Consider the following 18,888-nt stretch of genomic DNA (forward strand, 5'->3'; position numbering starts at 1 on the left):
TTCCCAAAGCCATTGGATACATTTTTCTGTCTTCTTTTTTTATTTCTTTGTTGGGGTGTGGAAACGATCGAGGTTGACCAGGTTGGTGCATTACACCATCATCAGTTCTTCTGCTTCATACGCCACCGTGCGCTACATCATTGAGGAGTTTTTAAAATTTCGATAGATGATAGATAATAAATTGCATACATTAACTAAAGATACAATGGGCTCCTGATTCTCATCCGATTATATCGCACGGAGTATCATGAGATAAATTGCAGGGTATCTCTCAGCGTTGCTATTATTAGCATACAACGTCAGCCAGGTACCGCCACCAGCAAGTCTTGGTGGTGAGGTACTTGCAAGCCTCTTTTCGAAAGCTCGGTGAAACTCACGCCGCCAAACTCCCCCACCTGCGATACTTGTTTACCGAATACGCACTTACACCTCCGTCTCAGCGCTTCAGCACCGCCAAAACAGCAACAACTCTCTCGCCACCAGCATCACGACGATGCGCCTCGCCTCGCCTGAAGCCATATAGCAGACGCCGATGGTGTTGTGCGTACCGCAGATTGTACGAACAGCGCGGGCCTCATCGCCTGTGCACCAACTATCGCCACCATGTATCGGTCTGGCGGCTCTGGGCCTCGCAACCGGGGCAGCATCTTGGGCGTTCTCAAGGCCACCGAGCTCGATGCGCGATCCAAGCTCCCGGCAGGTAATGTCTCGCTTCTTGGGTTGATTTGCTCGACCCTAATGGGCCATCTGGGGAGCTCAATGGCAGCTAACCGTGTTGCTGTGGACAGAAATCATGGTGACGATCCTCAACTACCTGCCCGTGGCCGACCAGTTGCGCTGTGCCCGCGTTTCCCACCGTTTGCGAGAGATGGTATACGATGATACCCGCTGGGTATCACGACTGAAGAGCATGGGATGCTGGGACGAGCGGGAGGCCAGGCAGAGGTTTGAAGATGCGGTCAGGCGTAGGCGAGAAGCTGCTGCTGCGGCGGCGGCGGCAAATCAGGCCAACGATGGCAAGAAGAACGCAGTCGCATCGTCCACCATATTCGATGCCACGGTCGAGCAACAACGTCGACAGCGACCTGCTTCAGAACTGAGGGACGGCTTCGAGACCATGACAATTGGGACAAGCGATCCTGCTGAGGACCCCGCCGCGTACCTCGACGTATTCAAGCGCGTCAGGAGCATCAGAGGCGGGGCAAGGCAGGAGTATGGCAAAATCTACAAGGCTCTCGCGCCCTTCTACTTTGATCTGGTCAAGGCAAAGTCGCACACGGACCCGATCGTGTTCAAAGCCTTTATAGATCCCGAGCAGCAGGCGCAGATGCTGGCCAACCTGCACAAGTTCGCGGGGAGCGATTGGTCTGAAGGATGGGGCCTTAGAGATTCGAAGCTGACGGCGATGATCAACATCTTCGAGGCGGCTGTTTTGCGAGAGTTTGAGCAGGGCTACGAATTCTGGGACGTGGACGGGCGCATGCACCGATACGCTCATGTTTTGCACACGCTCAATGGCGCCAAGACTGGCATCGACCTCTTCATACAGAAGCACCCGCTCTTTAACGACCGTGACATGGTGCACAATCCAATGGACTGCCTGAATCAGGCATTTACGGACGATGTGACGCTGGAGCCATCACGTCGTTTCTTTGAGCAAGTGCTCCTCAAGGTCAACGAGCAAGCGAGCATTCTGGAACGAATATTCCCCGATCCCGCCACCGTGTTCTGGGGGCTCACTGAAAAAGTTGCGGAGGACATCATTGCCGAATACACAACTCCCATGTTTGACGAGGCGCACGAGCGCAGCATTCTTTCCTACCTCAAGGCCGTTTCCGGCATATTCGAGCAGACGATGAGATTCTTCCAATCACTCACACCTCCCAAGGGGCCGGGGGAAGAGGGAGAAATAGAGAAGCGTGCCAAGCAGCTGACACTCAAGGTGTTTGAGCCTCACCTCGATTTATACCTGCAGGAGGAGCTGGATTTCTTCACCAAACAGGCGGAAATAGAGGTCTCCCAGTGGGAGAAGAAGCTTTCCGAGCAAGACTCGTCTTTGGAGTCGTTTTACATGTCCAACATTAATCGTTCTGCGGAGAAGAACGACTTTTTGAGCTCTTTCAAGAAGGTCATCATGATGCCAGTCACAGTTCTGCCGAATTTTCCCATCGGCTCTCCGTTTGCGACTAACAAACCGACATCCTCTCCCGCGGTTACTGCGAATGGGTCTGCAGCCTTGACCCCTCAGTCTTCCCGGCCACAGACTCCAGGGTTGGGCAATGAAATACAAGGACGGGGCAGCAGTCCCATGCCTGGGGCGAAAGCCCCGACTGACGAGCTTGCAGCCAAAGCAGCCATAATGGCCTCCAAGCTGGAAGGCATAAAATCCTTGTTCAGCATTGAAGTAGCTCTAGATCTGGTGCACAAAGCCAAGAGTAGCCTAGGGCGGGCTGCGGTGCTCATCCCCTTGGGCGGACAGGTTGGAGGAGAAGCCCGGGAGCAATGCGCCAACATATTTATTGCGCTCGTTCGGATCCTCGGACAGCGGCACGTCAAATTCGGCTTTGACATGGCTGTAGATCACTTGTCTCAGTACAACCCAAGAGATGTTAGCGATCATGACCAAAAGGGTGTGGCGCCGTTGGTGATGTTTATTGAGCTGGTCAATGTGGGCGACCTCATATCGCAGATGATTGAAGTCTTTTATGAGCAGCAGCTCGCAACGCCCAAGATTGCCGACAAGAACGACTTTTTGGATCCCGCCGGCTTAGCCAAGAAGAAGTTTGAGCAGATGCTTGATGAGAGCGTGGCGGCTGGCTTGAACAAGGGCATCGACGTTCTCATGGATGAGGTCGAATACCTCCACGGAACCCTGCAGCTGCCCACAGACTACAACCCTACCCCCCGCATACCGGTGGACGATGCGAACCATCGGATGTCCCACCGAGCAACGCTTGGATCCATGGCGGAGCTGGATATTGGGCCGACGCCCACGGCTCGTCGCATTGTCGACCTCGTCAGATCCCACACCAACATGCTCATTGGCACGACGGAGAAGTCGATGCTCGACGTCTTCAACGGCGAAGTCGGCCAGCGGCTCTTTACGGCGATATGCAAACACCTCAAGAGACAGCGCGTCAGCACCGACGGCGCCGTCAAGCTCATTGCCGACATGAATCTCTATTCCGACTATGTGAGGTCGCTCCGGAATCAGGATGTGCTGCCGTACTTTGCCGCGCTGCGCGAGCTAAGCCAGATCTACCTGATTGATCCGGGCCATGCCAAAGAAATGGCTACGGTGATTGCGGATGGAGACCGGTTTAGCGGCGTGTTTCGCGCTGAGGAGGTGTACGAGTATGCGCAGCGTAGGGCGGATTGGTATCAGGTCAGGAGGAGCGTCGAGAGGGCAATGTACGGAATGGATTGCTTGATCATGTAAATGGAGAGCGGGATATCGCCGCTGGGACCTCGTTTTTTGGGCTATTGGATAGACCTTGGGAATGATGAGATGATGAATTATGTGATCCATGAAAGTTGTTCAAAGTTTTCTGGGTTGAGCGAAAGGGGGGAGAGATGGGTGACCAAAAAGGATATTTGGATAATGAGTGTGTGCCTAGATTTGGCGTAAAGCATAGATAGAAATCTTTATATATGTACTCCTTGTACAGCGTGATGAATAAAGAGAAAGAGAATGCAACCGAATAGTACGAAAGATTTTTCCAATTATGTAGCTTATTTGGCCTTGATCCATTGGGCCCCTATTCTCGATTTAGAGCCAACTCCGTGGTTAGATGTGGTATGTACATGTATATATTATCCGAATGAGAACGCCTTTTTCTTGATGAAAATGTAAAGAGACCTGAAGAGAAAACAATCAAAACAAAAGAAGCCCGAAGCCGGAGCATTCTACCTCTGTCCAAAGTCCAGCTTGCGGGCCACCTTGGCACCCCTATCGTCGTCAGCCACCATGCCAGGACGCCGTTTCAGGTCCATGCCCATCTTGTCCTCTCCAGCGCCGCTGTCTTTCCGGGGCAGGTCGTCCTTGCGCGTGGGCTTGGGCTCGGAATGCCACCAACGGTGCTTGAGCATCTCTCGCGCGGTGATGCGTTTCTGCGGGTTCAGGGCGAGCGTCTTGATGAGCAGATCGACGCCGTCGGTGCCCACGATGCCGAACCGCATCTCGTACCAGTCCCTCCCGCGCGTGGGGTGCTGGCCGGGCACGGTATACTCTGGCAGCCGGGTGACGCCGGGCCAGTTGTCTTCGGTGGGCGTGCCGATGGACTCGCAGATCATCTTGATCTGGTCTAGCTCGTTGTTGCCGGGCATGTACGGCGCGCGAAGGATGAGCTCTGCGAAGACGGTGCCGACGGACCAAACGTCGACGGCGCCGCTGTAGTAGCGGGCGCCGAAGAGCAGCTCAGGCGGCCGGTACCAGCGGGTAATGACGTTGGAAGTCATGTGGCGATGGGGGTCGGCGAAGCTCCGCGCGAGGCCGAAATCGGCAAGCTTGACCTCGCCGTCGGCGGCGATGAGCAAGTTGTTGGGCTTGATGTCGCGGTGCAGGACGAAGTTCTCGTGGCAGAACCACACGGCGCGAGTGAGCATGCCCATCCAGGCCTTGATGTCGGCGGCGCCGTAGCGGACGTTGTCGGTGTCGCGGATGAGCATTTCGAGGTCGCCGAGCGGGAGGTACTCGAGCACCAGGTTGAGGTTCTGGTCCTTGGAGGAGAAGACGGAGAGGAGCGAGATGATGTTTGGATGCTGCAGCTCCTGCAGGTGCTTGAGTTCGCGCACCGCGTCGGGCGCCATGCCCTCGGTGTATTCCTTCTGCACCTTGATCTTCTTGATGGCGACGCGCGTCGCCGGGTTGGAGCGGAGGTGACCGAGGAAGACGACGGCGTAGGTACCTTCGCCGAGCTTCTTGCCCTTGACGTATTTGCGCTTCTCCTCCTCGTTCATCTGCTCGGCGAGGTCGAGCGTTGGAGGCAACGTTTGGCCTGTTGAGGCGGGCGCGGCGGGCGCGAGGGCGGGCTTTGGGGTTCCATTGGACGAGGTTTGGCCGGAGCCGGATGCGAGGTTCTTGAGGGGCGAGGAGACGGGCCGCAGCGTCTGGATATTCTCGAGCTGTGGGTTTGAAGCGGACGAGGTGGTTGTGACGACTGGAGAGAGCGCCATGATGGCGGTCTGGCGGAGAGGAAGAACTCAAATCGCGGGCTGTGTAACGAGTTTCGTAATGCCTGGTAGCAGATGGGACAATATAGACGCAGATTGAGGGCGTGGAAAGCCAGATATATAGAGGAATTAGCTTGTGGCAGGATGGAGAGGAAGCGATGATGAAGCTGGATTGGCATCAGCCGTGAACGGCAAGCTTATCGCTATCAGATGGCGCTTTATCTTATCAGTAGCTCAGCCAGCCCGCAGTACCTGAGCTTTCAGTGAAAACGGGTGCTAGCTTAGGTACTGTTAGCTCTGGGCTTCACTTACAAAAGGCGTCAAGAGGTATGTGAACCTTTGCCACACAAACAAACACTGATCTTGTTATTCATTTACCCAACGACTTTGTGGGTTCATTTGGAATGAATTCCCTGGTTTCAATTTTACTTTTTACAGTCAATTCCTCTTTTGTACCAAAAATTGAGTCAAGTTTGGTCTGCTTCGTCTTATCCGCCGTCTCAGCTCTTTCTCTTAGTCTTCGTCTGATGGATCGATCACATGTTTATATGCCATATCCAACCAAAACAAAGACTCCTTCGGACTGTAAACTTTGTCAGTCGATTATTGGATCATGGATTTCTTACTCACCGCTCTATTGGGCGAACAATATCCTCGTTAAAGTCAGTCGTTATCTCGACGAGCACATCGTCGAAAAGGAAATAAAACTCAATAAAACCTTCTAGTGGATGTTGCGCCCACCCTTTATCAAGCTCGTCATCCAAGGTGTTATGGGTGAACTTGACCAGTGTTTTTTCTAGTCTGAACCCCTGTGAATCTAGATAATCTTCTTTTCGAACGCAAATCAAGCTTGGTTCAGCAACTGTTTCAGAGGAGTCCACGTTTACGCGGCATTGCCCAACGGCTCTGCATCCGCCATTCTTGTATCGCAGGAGAATGCCTCTACAACGGCCGGTTTCTGGTACGTAATACACCGTGGATTCTGCAATCTGATCCAACGGCGTACGAGAATAGTAACCGAAACGATCAAACCGCTCAGGGGTAGGCTTCTCAAGCATAAATGGCTCTGGAAGAGTCCAGCTGTCCGATTCACAATATGCGTCAAACAATGGGATATCAAGATAGCCTTGTTCCCGCTCACCATAAACCAAAGTTACCGGGCCATCTCCACCGAGGCATTGGTCCGCGCGAGAACTCGGCCAGTCCTCAGGCAATAGACCGTCATAGTGGTAGTCGTCTTCACTAAAGAAGCAGTTTCTCCCGATGACAACATCTCCGGCTTTCTCCATACGAACAAGGATGTTATACTCGCTCCGAGAAATAAAACGGGTTCCAAGAACAAGCATCCTGTCTGTGGTTCCGATTGGCAAGTATATCCAGAAAGCGCCTCTCTGCATGTCGGGCGAGAGTTGCTCATACAGCGCATATGCACTTGATTCATCCGAGTCGTGAATGTAAAGATCATAAAACCTATCTTGAAGAAAAAAGAAGGTGATGCCTACGATTTTCCGGGTATTCACGACCTGCAGCCGCCATGTGTTGAATACATCGAATATATGGGCGTTGCATAATGAGAAGCGAGGTGGAGCTGGAGTGTTCCATATGTAAGGGAATTTGGGCTGGATTTGCGTAGTTTGTAGACGTAGCCGTCCATCCTGCAGAATGGATTAGTTATGGTGGATAACTTGAATGTCATTGGCACAAAATACCTGAAATTGTGCTTCGATGCCGTGCAATGACGACCACTCCTCGACGATGAAAGTCGAATCGCTATAAAGCTCTCCTGTATACTGAGGTCTGCAACGGAGTCGTTCCACCTGCTTGATGCCTTCTTGGTCAATCGTAAGTTTAGTAACTGGGTACATGGCAGATGCTGGAGCACACTCTAATTTTCCGTTGCGTCGCCAGGAGACCACTTGATCCAATGGCTTGATTTGCAACTCTGACGTGTTGGTCTCAAACTCAGTTACTATACGGATGATGGACATGCACCTCCAGAACAAGGCATCTTTAGATTCTCTCCAAATGGCGATTACCAGCTCCAGAGGAAGTTTATGTAGGAAGGTTATTCCAAAGAGTTGACCCGATAACTCGAGACTTTTCGTACTTGTTGGTATGTATACGTTGGATGCGGGCATGAAGAATGCATTTTTCCATGGGAGCCTCCACGTAGTAGAGATCCATAGTTTTTGCAACGCGTTCTCTTGTTGTAATTTTCCAAAGTCACAGACCCTGCAGAATATCTGATGGCATCCAAGGTGTACTCTAGTGTATTCGATTGACGAATCGCAAGAGCAGCGCTTCATCCGACAAAACAAGTACTCGTTGGAAGGACGGTAGGCAGAGCCCAAAGGAGGCAAGGGAAAGGGCTGTGTCCGTCTCTTGTATACATTATTTTCCCCAAAGACTGGATAAAGCGTCAACGACACATGTATATTGCAAAGAGCTCCAAGCTTTTGTGGATGTAATTCAGTGGACTTACGCACTATGGCCATTTCTTTGTCGAATATCCTCCCCACACAGATGCTGCAATGTGGAGATGCCTTAACGTGGTATTTAACAGGACCCTTTGATGACAACGATGACCAGGTCGTTATGAATTTAAAAAGGCCGCTTGTCGATGGAGATGGCCTTGTAGGGTCCCTTGTCCTAGTATGTGAACGTCGTTGAACTCGAAACCTCTTGTCCATGGCGGCAACGGATAAGAGAGTGTTATTCAAATGTTGAAATGGGTTCTTCTAGCTATTGGTTGTAGTTGCATACTATTGCCCATGAGATTGTCGTAGTAAGGCGTCGAAGCTATCAATGAGTGAGTCTCAATAGGCGGCATAGAAGCTGGAAATACTCAAACACCAGCCCAATGCCGCCTTGTGTGATTTATAGAAGAGAGGAGGAGGTAGGGACTTCAGCTGAGGGCGGGGAAGCTGTACTGTTTACATCATGCACATCAATATACATATGCACCTCTGTACCCTGAACCCTGCGAGGCTAGCCGAATCCTTTGTTTCAGAGGCCTCGTATGCAAGTTATCATTGGTACTCTCTGGGCAAGGATAATAAAGAGGAAACTTCTTACATTCTCTGTTCAAGGTAATATCTTTCGTAAACTTGGGCAGAACCATCAAGACTTGGGCGTCGTTTGTATTTCTACTATATAGTAGTATCAAAGCGACTAATTGACGTGTGTTTGGTAAAAGATGTTTAATTGACAAAAACAAGGCTCTGGTAAACGATGGCCAGTATCTTACGATGACTGCATGTAATCAAGCGAATGCTGGCATCTCTCTGTTATATTGCGTTTCGATTGGGCCAATGCATCTCTTCTAATTCTCTAGATGCATTGGCCCCATCTACGTGTCGCTTTTTTCATCCTTTTTCCTAGTTTCTCTGCTTGTACACTTGACCACAAGTTGCTATTTCTCCATGCCTTTTGTGCCAGGGCCTCGCAAGGCTCTGCTTACACCTACTGCCTGTTGTTTACGCACAACACATATTTTGCCTCTACGGTCGCATAATTGAAGCTATTCGAGTGGTTAAGCTGCCTCCATGTAAGTATTAACATCATTGTCTTGGTGTCAAGATGAATCTAATATGCTGTTACTGCCGGGCTGACGGATGAAGCTGTCTGGTGGTCCGCTTTAATCGGGGGCTAAATCCGGAATATAAAGCGGCAGTGATTCCTTTTTAGCGCGAACTTCAGTCCATGTCATTTGATCTTATCTCGGATGCCGAAAGAGGACGAGATGATGCATTCATGATTGACAAACAGCATCCGCTAGACGATGGTTCATCTTGTTACGCGTATCGTGGATGCGATCATCGAGATAAATCATCTGCGTTTGCAAATCATCTCAGCGTTCTCCCCAGATCATTGCTAGGACAAACAACCATCGACTGTTCGCATCATAACGGATCCTCTTGCACTGTGTATCGCCAAAATCCTTCATCAGAGGAAGAAGAAAAGAAATGGTAGGAGTTGGGGGGAGATCCAGAGCTTGCGATGAGTGCCGACGTCGACGGATAAAATGCGGTGAGCGCCGTGTCTTTTCTCAGTGCTTCTATTGAACTGTCTGTTGAGCCAGCTCCTGACTCTAGTTACCAGATCTTACAACTCCACACTGTAAGCGGTGCCTCAAAGCAGGGCTGCAATGTGGAGGTTCCCGGGGCCTCAGTATTCTTCAATATGATGGACAGAGCAAACGTGCCATTTCATCCAACACGTCTTCCGTTGCACGGCCAATAGGTAACACAACCACGGGGCAAGACGTTGGTTCATCTGGAGCCAGCCACTTGAGCAGCATGAATCCATCATCTCCGTGGAGTATATACAGACCTCAGATACCCCACGAGGACATTTTCATCACATACACAATATCTCAGCTTTTAGAAAACGGCGCTGATGTTTCGTCAATGCCTGGAAGTAGCGGAGGGTTAGCCAAGCAGTGTTTGGTTGCTCTATCGACAACGTACTTTGGTATTGCGCATATGGAACAGGAGATTTTGAGGCGTGGCATGTCCAAATATGGAAAGTCGTTGCGGACTCTTAATCAGAGGTTGGGTGATCAGAGTGCTAGTCGTACGTTGGACGTTCTAGAGTCCATCATGATCATGGCGCTATTCGAGGTAAGAGTCGCCTCCCCATGAGAACATTGCCATGCTGACAATGGAGCAGTACCTCATTAGTGATCTCGAGGCTGGATGGTTACAACATTCACAAGGACTTCAGCGGCTTCTGGAGATTAGGGGACCTGAATCCATGGCATCGCTCCCTTGTCTGACCATATTAGAGAGCGTTCGCCCTTCCATCATCTTTTCGGCACTCTTGTTGCGCCAAAACACCATTCTTGCGTTCCCGGACTGGAAAACTCTCCCATGGGTGAACTATATGGGTCGAAAAGACGCCATGCAACATTTGATCGATATTCTTGCGGACTGTCCGGAGCTTTTCGTGTTGCGAGAGTCTCTTCCTGTTGAAACTGCCCAACTAGAGAGGCGTTATGCTCTGCATCAACTTGAGGAGAAAGCTTACGCAATTCTGGACAGTCTTCACACTTGGAAACAAGGACCAGGTATAAGACCATGGACTGAAGTACCCTCGCCTTCATCAACACCAGAAATTATGGACTCGGAAGGACTGCCAACACCGATCTGGCATACGGTCTATCATTTTGAGTCCCTCTACCAGGCCAATATCATGAGTCTATATCATGGCGCTATTGTTCTCGTATCAAGGCTCTGTCTTGGCATTCAACTAGAGCTGAACGAGGATAAGTGTGAAGAGATACGAGCTTCGATAAACATGGCGGGAATAGCGATATGTCGCAGCATGGATTACCATATGGAGCGAAGAGGAGATGACATTAGCAGCCTCTTTATACTATTCCCGCTGAGAATGGCTTTTGATGCAGTGGGCATTGACAACGTGGAGATTGGATCATGGCTCAAGGCAATATTACAACAAATCTATTCCGGTTCAGCGGGCAGATGGGCAACCGCACGATATCTGCTCGACATCCAACCGTTGTCAAACAACACAACCTCAACCTAGATGCTCTCGGTTACATCGCCAAACTATCAACATCAAGAAACGCTTCTTAAATATTTTCCACGACCACAAACTCCATTCTTCCGGCCTTCCGACCATCCTTGGATAGCTTCTTGTCCTCCTTTCTCGAAGCTTTGGACATCTTCTTCTCAACCTCTTTATCCAGCTTCTTCTGCTCTCGCTCAATTTTTCGCATCTCTTTTGCTCGCCTCTCCTCTATCCTTGAAGCCTGTCTAGGGCTTGCGTCGGCCAATTTTTCGTCGGCCTTGCGTTGAATCTTCCGGATCTTATCGTCCAGCTCGCGCTGCTCATCCTCCCAACTTGAATCGGAACTGTCGCCGCCGGAGTGTCCCTGCGACCTTCGGGCCATTTTCGAATCCTTTTCTCGAAGCTCTAATAGTTTTTTGCGATTGTTTTTCTCGGTCTTTTTGATTTGAGACTCGACTTGCTTGGCGCTCAATCTGTCGATGACGTTGCGCTGCTCGGAAGGCGGAGGGACATCCAAAGACAATGGTGCAATGTTTGCGGCGATGGACTGCATTTGTCGGTCTCTGATGCTGATGCACTGTGATCTGAGATCAACTGGTCTGTATACATATACCTATGTTAGCATGATCAAGCGGTTGCTGGAAGAAGAGACTACTAACGGTATTTCTGGTAAAAGTTGTCCGAGCCCAATCCTCGGAGCCAAGTCATGGCCTTTGCAGATGGACACTTTCAGTCCTCGAGGCCCGAAATAATCGCGATTAACGGCCTCCAAGAATCGTTGCGTTCGAATTCGAGTAACCGCGGCTGTACCTACACCCGCGGCCATGCCTATACCAAAACTAGCAGCTTGCGCCCAGTGATGCGGACTGCAAACCAAGTTATCAGCCAGGGCAAGATGACTTTGGCGAATCTTCTACTTACACGAATCCTATTGCTTGGCCTGCGACGTTCAAGGCTTGCAATGGAGCCGGCGGAGCTTCTGCCACGGCAAGGTTGTCGATGAAAGCAACAAAAGTCTCGACGCTTATATCGTGGCGATATAGATCGGGGCTGTATGCTCTCATGAAAGGAAATGGCGTTTGGAAGGGCCTAGCAATATCTACTCTTGGAATCACGACTGGTCTCTTTGCGGCGTCAGCGATGTAAATAGCATGGTATAAGGAATAGGATACAACGTACATTAAGACGGAACATGCGCGCCTCTCTGTTGGGTGGCTGCCTTGGGATCCAACCGGTTACTTGCTCCAAGAAAAGCGCTTCCTCTTGGTCTATTGAAGAAGGCAAAGGGTGATTGATGGCCTGGCCACCATATTGATGGTATGTAGCATCTTGATACCGAGGCGGGTCCATTTGACTCTGTTTTTGATCCATGGCAAGGAAACACTTTGAGTATTGCTGGATATACACTGTATCTGTGTAGCGCAAGTTATATCAGTTGAGAAGAACAAGAGAAGGTGTCCGTTTAAATAACTGTCGATGTTATGAGCGCACATGCAGCATAGCCTCCTTCAGCTTAAAAGGCTTCATTTCCTGTCACAATTACAGTCTATTTCATACAATTGGTATGAGGAGATCTTGTCTTTTTTCTTCACAGTTTCTCCCTTTTCAATCATTTAGTCACATCTCCATTACCCGATTTGGCGCATTTCTCGAAGCTAAGGTGGCGCAGACAAGGAGCACCGCAGCCGGAGGATTCGAGACGCTGACTGACTATTCCCGGAAAGGCTCATTTCTCGAAGTCTTAGTTTCTCTTCAGGTTTCCACTTATTGCCTCGTTGGGCTCATTCTTCGAAGGATGGGCTGGTGTCTCTGGACATGAAATCCTCCAGGTCATATTCAAGAGTTCAAGCGACGACGACTGCTGTGGCTTGGATGTTCATCTTGATTGAGATGCCGAAAGTCCCCCTGTCAACAATCCCCCTAGCGATATGACGAGAAATTGCCTTGTTATGAGGCCTCCGATATATCCAATACTTGCAATACCAAAGATGGAGGGTAGGTCTACTTATCATATGAGCGAATGACACAACGCACCTTATATATCACAAAACGAGCAGTCAGCTTCATTGCAATATTGATGCCTAGATCACTTGATGACCCACGCCCAATTACATCCAAGCATTCATCCTCAACCTAAGCACCATGTTGATCCTCCTCCATAGCTCGATCGCTACCACCGAGTCTAGGTCAATCTGCGCTTATCGCATCTAGCCTAAGCATCAGTTTTTGCGCCTAATGTTATTGCAATGGCGGAAAAAAAAACATTCGCCTGTCGTGACACCAACTAGCGTAATTATCTGTATAAATGATGTCTGCATCGGAGCGCAAGCTCATACAGGCCTGGGACTTGTTGAGAATGGCGCTGAGATTGGACTAGAATCATCATCTGTATTTGTAAGAGTCCAAAAGTTTTCTTCCGTAATGAGGTAAATGGACCAGGAAGAATGAAGGTGTCCCGGTATCTATAGACGCTATTTGCAATTAGTCCGAGGGAGAAATACCTGATTGAATGAAAGGAAGCCCTAGTCATATATGCCCAACGTCTTGAATCAGTCTTCATCTGAATAAGATCAGCGGCAATATCGACTGCTTAAATCTTGAGAGTCTAGGCCATATCACTGGCAACAGCACATTAAAGCAAGGCTGTGAACGAAGGTTCATCACCAAACTCAAAATGCGCAAATGAGCAAAATGCGCAAAACGGCCCGAACAACAAAGTTCAAACACAGATTAACAGTTGAGGCTCAAGCCAGTGGATATTATAGTTCAATAGCTCTCTCGATACAGAAAAGATTGACCCGTTGAGCTATAAAAGGCAGTGGCAGTGCTCAAAATAGGCGCAGATACGCTTGAGCATATACATTGCCAACGGTGACGCTCCTATATGGGAGGAATTCTATGCTGCTGTGTCCCAGAAATGGAGCCGCAAGTAAGATCTCTACTTGAAGCCACAGTGCAGGTATAGTTCTTATGATTTGGAAGTATCACCATTCGTCATATGCATTTTATTGTCACCGAAACAATAAAATAGTGTCACATCAGCGATGAATAATTTTATTAATATTTCCATGAGTATTTTCTTCTGAATTTATCCGCATGTATTGCAAAACAGCGATACAAGGGATGGAACTGATTCAACATCATTTCATTGAACACCAGAATACAGCAATCTTCAATTGAAATATTTCAGCGTGTGGCCGTCTTAATTTAGCTACTTTATCATGTAAACATCTTCTCACGCTACATTGTGGCGTGTAGTACGGAGTCCTCATGGGGCCGAAGCTTGCTGGATAACATCAAACGTTAATTGTTGGTATATCTTTAGCCTCGAGGTATACAGAAAGTAGATTGTTCTTCAATGAATTTGCTCATTGCGAAGCTGGCCGGAATGTGATCTGCAGTAGTGACGTATAACGAGCGATGATAGGATACTTGTGGAAGACATGGTGAATTTCCACAGAGGCTGCCTCACAAGGCACCTTGATAGAGTGACAAGATATATGTTAGCCATTTCTGGAGAAATAAGTTTGAGTGGCCATCTGTAATACGAGACACGCTAGCCAAGATACCTTTCTTGTTCATCGGTACTGAATCGAAGATCTACACGGCCCGAATCTGGCCTTATTACCCCCTGGTGTCTTACTTTATTCCCGCCCAATAAGGTCCCAGTAGAGACTTCCAAGCTAATGAAACCCCATAGCCACGAAGAGAGTATACTTTCCTACATTCTGAAAACTACTTTGACGAAAAGTATACAGATCTAGTAGATCATATATAGTGGAGTGCCGGCGATCGACAAACCGTCGCATACCTTCTCCCTAACTGTCTAACTTTGAAACGACCAACACAAAACGCTTCCGTATATCGGACGATCACCTACATTTAAAGGCCAGCCACAACTCGATGAAGGAAATCTCCGCCCGATGATCACTGCCACCTCATGTTTCACTCGGTTCCACATGATATCTCAAACGACATCGCGATGGAATATTGACTCTATGAATCACGGAAAGCGGATGGGAAATAAGGTCAACTAAGACTCAGGAGGATATGTGGATCGTTTCGTCTTGAATATGCCAAGACAAAGAAGATAAAACTCAATCTTTTGATCCCATGCCAGGGTATGTTTTCTCGATATCAGACTTCCTATGGAGAAAACATAAGACACAGAAAAGTCTATTTTATGCTTAAGGTTTCCCACATTTTCTTATCTAAGAACTTCTTATATCTAACAGCAACAGTTGGTGTTAGCTACCAGTCTCCAATTCTTTCCGTCTCTTCAGATCACCTGTATCTTCACCAAAATGTCTTCCAAGGCCTCAAGCGTTACTGAGAGGACATCCTCTGAGGTGACTTCCCTCGATATCAAGTCTCTGGATGATGATATGAAGACTCCAATCACTGGAGAGAAACCCGTCGAGGAAGAAGCACAGCCTGTTTATTCAGTGTATACCCAGCGACAAAAAGCCTTCATTGTTTTTATGTCTGGCCTAGGAGGATTCTTCTCCCCATTATCAGCAAATACATATTTACCCAGTATCCCCCGTTTATCGGAATATCTTGGAGTGTCTCCATCTTTGATGAATCTTACGGTCACTGCGTTTCTTATTTTCCAAGGACTGGCCCCGTCACTTTACGGCGATCTTGCCGACATTGCTGGTAGACGGCCCGCATATTTGATATCATTCGTGATTTATATAATTGCCAACATTGGCTTGGCCAGTCAGTCCTCTTATCCGGCACTATTAATCCTCAGATGTCTCCAGGTAAGAGAACAATAATTCTGTTGGCCAGGGTTCCTAAATGGCCACATCATGTTTATATCTAACATTTCAATAGAGCTCAGGATCAGGTGGCACATATGCCTTGAACAGTGGGGTTATTGCCGACATCTCAACCACGGCCGAACGTGGTAAATACATGAGTGCAGCGCAAAGCGGGATCATGGTAAGAACACACGATGCTCCATGGAACTATAGCTTCAGTCACTAATCGATTCTCTCTTAGCTTGGGCCGGCAATTGGTAAGAGTTTCATGATGTCTAGCCATAAATTTGGTACTTTGGTTACTAACTAGAAGAAAGGACCTATACTGGGAGGTGTTCTTGCCCAGCATCTTGGCTGGAGGTCGATATTCTGGTATAGTATTTTCCCGAATAATTAAGAGTACTCATCACACATGGCTAACTCATCTACAGGTTTCTAACTATCGTATGTTTTCATCAGGATGTCATATAATGAGCCCCAGGAAGCTAACTATTATAGTGTGGCAGCATATACATCGTTGTTTTTGCCATCACGGTTCCGGAAACCGCCAGAAAGGTGGTTGGGAATGGCTCCATTCCACCGACGGCATGGTGGAGTCGTTCCTTGCTGAACGAGGTTTCTCGTCGTAAAGCTGCCGCCAAGCAAGAAGGTGAAGACGAAATCTCAACACGGCCAAAGGCTCGTGTATTGGGATTTCCGAATCCTTTGAAGACACTGTTTATCATCGCTGAGAAAGACTGTGCGGTGACTCTGTTCTACAACGCCGTCATCTATTCGTCGTGGTATACAGTAACCGCCAATTTGTCAAATCTACTCTCGAAGAATTACCACCTGGAAACGCTACATTTAGGATTATGTTATATGTGAGTATATCTCGCGAAGAAAGGGCCGAGAATTGTATACTGATATCTTAATACCAGACCTTTTGGTGTTGGGGCTGCACTGTCCATCATGGGCAATGGATATATCCAGGACTGGAATTATGCACGTGTTGCACATCGTCACGGTTTCTCTGTCGACAAGAAGCGAGGCGATGATTTGACCAAGTTTCCCATTGAGAAAGCAAGACTGAGCATCGTTTGGCCATTTGTTTATGTGGGCGCTCTGGCTATCATCGGCTTTGGCTGGGCTGCTACGATGAAGGCGCATCTCTGGGTCCTTTTGGTCCTCACATTCGCCATGGCCCTATGTCTTACCGCTTGCTATAATAGCATGAACCTCTTGTTGGTTGATCTTTATCCAAATTCGCCGTCAACTGCCTCTGCTGCGAATAATTTGACCAGGTGTCTAATGGCGGCGGGAGGATCTGCCGTTATTGAGCCTATGATACGCGTGATGGGCACCGGTTGGGCATATACTGCCATTGGAAGTATCCTTATTGTGCTGAGTCCTTTTCTTCTTATTGTTATCCGTTATGGCCCAGTCTGGAGAGAGGAACGGAGGGTGCGGTTGGCGAATAAAGAAGCAGCCCGTAAGCACTCAGCAGAGCGGCAAGTGTGAGAGAACATGAGTATCTCACCTGGGAGGCTGAGGGTTGCACATAGGCGCGAATATTTCCTAGAGTGGTAATTATAAGAATGGCCATAGACAATCAAAAGTCATATTGTTGTACTGTAGACTGCAGAAAGTATAGCTCAGCGAACAACACTATTTGCCTGTGCGAATAGCTACATGTGTTTTTGGTGTCGAATCTCGTTACAGATCAGGGGAGAGATGTTCAGCATCCTAGTAACTGCGCGGAGTTTGAACATCGAAACTGCATATGGAGGAAATTCGTTTATTTACTACTACTATAGGCATTTACCTAGCCAAGTGCATCACTTAGTAAATACCCAGTTCTTGAAGTATCTGCTGGTGTTACTGCTTTCTGCCGTCCCAGCTACATTCTCTACATGTAGTTTTTACTACCATAACTTTATTCATCCAGCATTCGGAATTGTCCACACGGGATGCGGTATATCAACATCTGTAGATTGGGTTGCTGAATAGGCATTCCCTGGATTAAGCAATACGGTGCAAAACTTCTTGTCCTTCAAGCCAACGATCAACATTCTCAGCTGTTTCAGCATACCATGCATTCACCAATCTTTCATCCATATATCCCATGTGTGGCGTGGTTATCAGACGTGACCGTCCATCTCGACCCCAGTAATTAGTCCTCCTCCAAGGGCTATACATGGGAAGAGGCTCTATCTCAAACACGTCCAATGCAGCACCACGTATAGTCCCACGCTCCAGTGAGTCAAGGAGCGCAGTTTGGTCTATCAGTGGCCCCCGAGATGTGTTGATCAACATTGCAGAGCTCTTCATCTGTTGCAGCTCGTTGGCACCAACGATTCCCCGTGAACGATCGCTCAGCACGTAATGCAAGCTCACGACATCGGAGTTGCGGAAGAGTTGCTCCTTGCTCACTACATGGAATGTATCTGGTGGCAAGCCAGCCTCAACAGCCATGCGATCAGCCTTTTCCTGTGTCAAGTTTTCACTCCAGCACAAGACTCTCATGTCCCAAGCAAGATGCCCAATCCGAGCAACTGCAGCTCCCAGTCGCCCCAGCCCAAGGATGCCTATAGTGAGTCCCGCTAAGCCTACCGCCGGCTCAGTTTGCCATCCGGTACCGGTTTTTAGAACGGCGTCATCGGCAGCAACATTGCGAGAGAGTGCCATGATGAGAGCCCATGCATGCTGCGTGGTTGGATGACCTCCTCCTTTCTTGATATTGTGCCGCGAGCCAACATCATCGAGCTTGTCAGTTCGGCCGAGACCTGGGGCAGCAACGACAGTAATCCCAAGCTCTCGGGCAGCAGAGAGATCAAATGTCTCGAATTGCGTTCCAGTGGCTAGCAGAAGCTTCAAATTAGGCAAGCTTCGCAATAGAGAGCCTGGGAATGCCGTCCTTTCGCGCATCGTTGAGATAGCCTCAAAGGGCTTCAGTCGCTCCACCAGACGAGTGGTCTCTGCTTCATTGATAGGAGTGATGGTATCATTGAATGTGGTAACTTGCAGGCTCGATGGTGGTATATGAGCGAAGTGTGATTCGGACGTGTTGAGATAGTCATCTATGATGGCGAGAGAGGGGCGTTTTGGTAGTCTTGCAATACTCTGCCTGAGTCCAGATGGAAACATGTTTTTGTACCCTGCTGGAGGCTGAGAAACAGGGTAAATAAGAGATGAGAATCGACAAGAAGATCAAGAAAACTCAAGTTATTTGTACGAGGTACCGATGTTCAAGAGCATAGTATAGGAACGATATCAAGGCAAGAAAGAGGCAACCTGCTGTGAATAGTTAAGAGGCTCGTGATATATCGATGGAGGTCTTGAGTTTTGACAGGATTAGAAGGGTGGGAATTCAGTGAAAGAAATACTTCTTTTTTCTCATATCAACTAACACAATAATTGGTTCGTATTTGAAATCAAC

At 48.6% G+C, this 18,888-nt stretch overlaps 7 protein-coding genes across 7 annotated transcripts; 3 read left to right on the forward strand and 4 right to left on the reverse strand.

The window, feature by feature from the left end:
* Window positions 1–603: 603 nt before the first annotated feature.
* On the forward strand, window positions 604–3,439 carry Triagg1_9895 (uncharacterized protein; the record flags this gene model as incomplete). Its single annotated transcript, XM_062904902.1, has 2 exons — window positions 604–700; window positions 789–3,439. The coding sequence occupies 2 exons, from the start codon at window positions 604–606 to the stop codon at window positions 3,437–3,439; spliced, it is 2,748 nt and encodes a 915-aa protein (XP_062751115.1).
* Window positions 3,440–3,906: 467 nt separating this feature from the next.
* On the reverse strand, window positions 3,907–5,175 carry Triagg1_9896 (uncharacterized protein; the record flags this gene model as incomplete). Its single annotated transcript, XM_062904903.1, has 1 exon — window positions 3,907–5,175. One exon carries the CDS (start codon window positions 5,173–5,175, stop codon window positions 3,907–3,909), a length of 1,269 nt encoding a protein of 422 aa, XP_062751116.1.
* A 510-nt stretch (window positions 5,176–5,685) lies between these two features.
* On the reverse strand, window positions 5,686–7,037 carry Triagg1_9897 (uncharacterized protein; the record flags this gene model as incomplete). The annotated part of the gene is made up of 3 exons (XM_062904906.1): window positions 5,686–5,755; window positions 5,803–6,827; window positions 6,882–7,037. The coding sequence occupies 3 exons, from the start codon at window positions 7,035–7,037 to the stop codon at window positions 5,686–5,688; spliced, it is 1,251 nt and encodes a 416-aa protein (XP_062751117.1).
* A 2,544-nt stretch (window positions 7,038–9,581) lies between these two features.
* Window positions 9,582–10,719, forward strand: Triagg1_9898 (transcriptional regulator family: Fungal Specific TF; the record flags this gene model as incomplete). The annotated part of the gene is made up of 2 exons (XM_062904907.1): window positions 9,582–9,794; window positions 9,844–10,719. The coding sequence occupies 2 exons, from the start codon at window positions 9,582–9,584 to the stop codon at window positions 10,717–10,719; spliced, it is 1,089 nt and encodes a 362-aa protein (XP_062751118.1).
* A 46-nt stretch (window positions 10,720–10,765) lies between these two features.
* Window positions 10,766–12,054, reverse strand: Triagg1_9899 (uncharacterized protein; the record flags this gene model as incomplete). Its single annotated transcript, XM_062904908.1, has 4 exons — window positions 10,766–11,281; window positions 11,519–11,570; window positions 11,626–11,828; window positions 11,884–12,054. 4 exons carry the CDS (start codon window positions 12,052–12,054, stop codon window positions 10,766–10,768), a joined length of 942 nt encoding a protein of 313 aa, XP_062751119.1.
* Window positions 12,055–15,008: 2,954 nt separating this feature from the next.
* Triagg1_9900 (uncharacterized protein) lies at window positions 15,009–16,970 on the forward strand (the record flags this gene model as incomplete). The annotated part of the gene is made up of 7 exons (XM_062904909.1): window positions 15,009–15,470; window positions 15,544–15,651; window positions 15,712–15,727; window positions 15,788–15,842; window positions 15,902–15,914; window positions 15,969–16,333; window positions 16,391–16,970. The coding sequence occupies 7 exons, from the start codon at window positions 15,009–15,011 to the stop codon at window positions 16,968–16,970; spliced, it is 1,599 nt and encodes a 532-aa protein (XP_062751120.1).
* A 501-nt stretch (window positions 16,971–17,471) lies between these two features.
* Triagg1_9901 (uncharacterized protein) lies at window positions 17,472–18,596 on the reverse strand (the record flags this gene model as incomplete). Its single annotated transcript, XM_062904910.1, has 1 exon — window positions 17,472–18,596. The coding sequence occupies one exon, from the start codon at window positions 18,594–18,596 to the stop codon at window positions 17,472–17,474; it is 1,125 nt and encodes a 374-aa protein (XP_062751121.1).
* Window positions 18,597–18,888: the final 292 nt, after the last annotated feature.

The sequence above is a fragment of the Trichoderma aggressivum genome (genome assembly GCF_033847375.1).
Source record: "Trichoderma aggressivum f. europaeum strain CBS 100526 chromosome Unknown scaffold_061, whole genome shotgun sequence".
NCBI classification, from domain to species: domain Eukaryota; kingdom Fungi; phylum Ascomycota; class Sordariomycetes; order Hypocreales; family Hypocreaceae; genus Trichoderma; species Trichoderma aggressivum.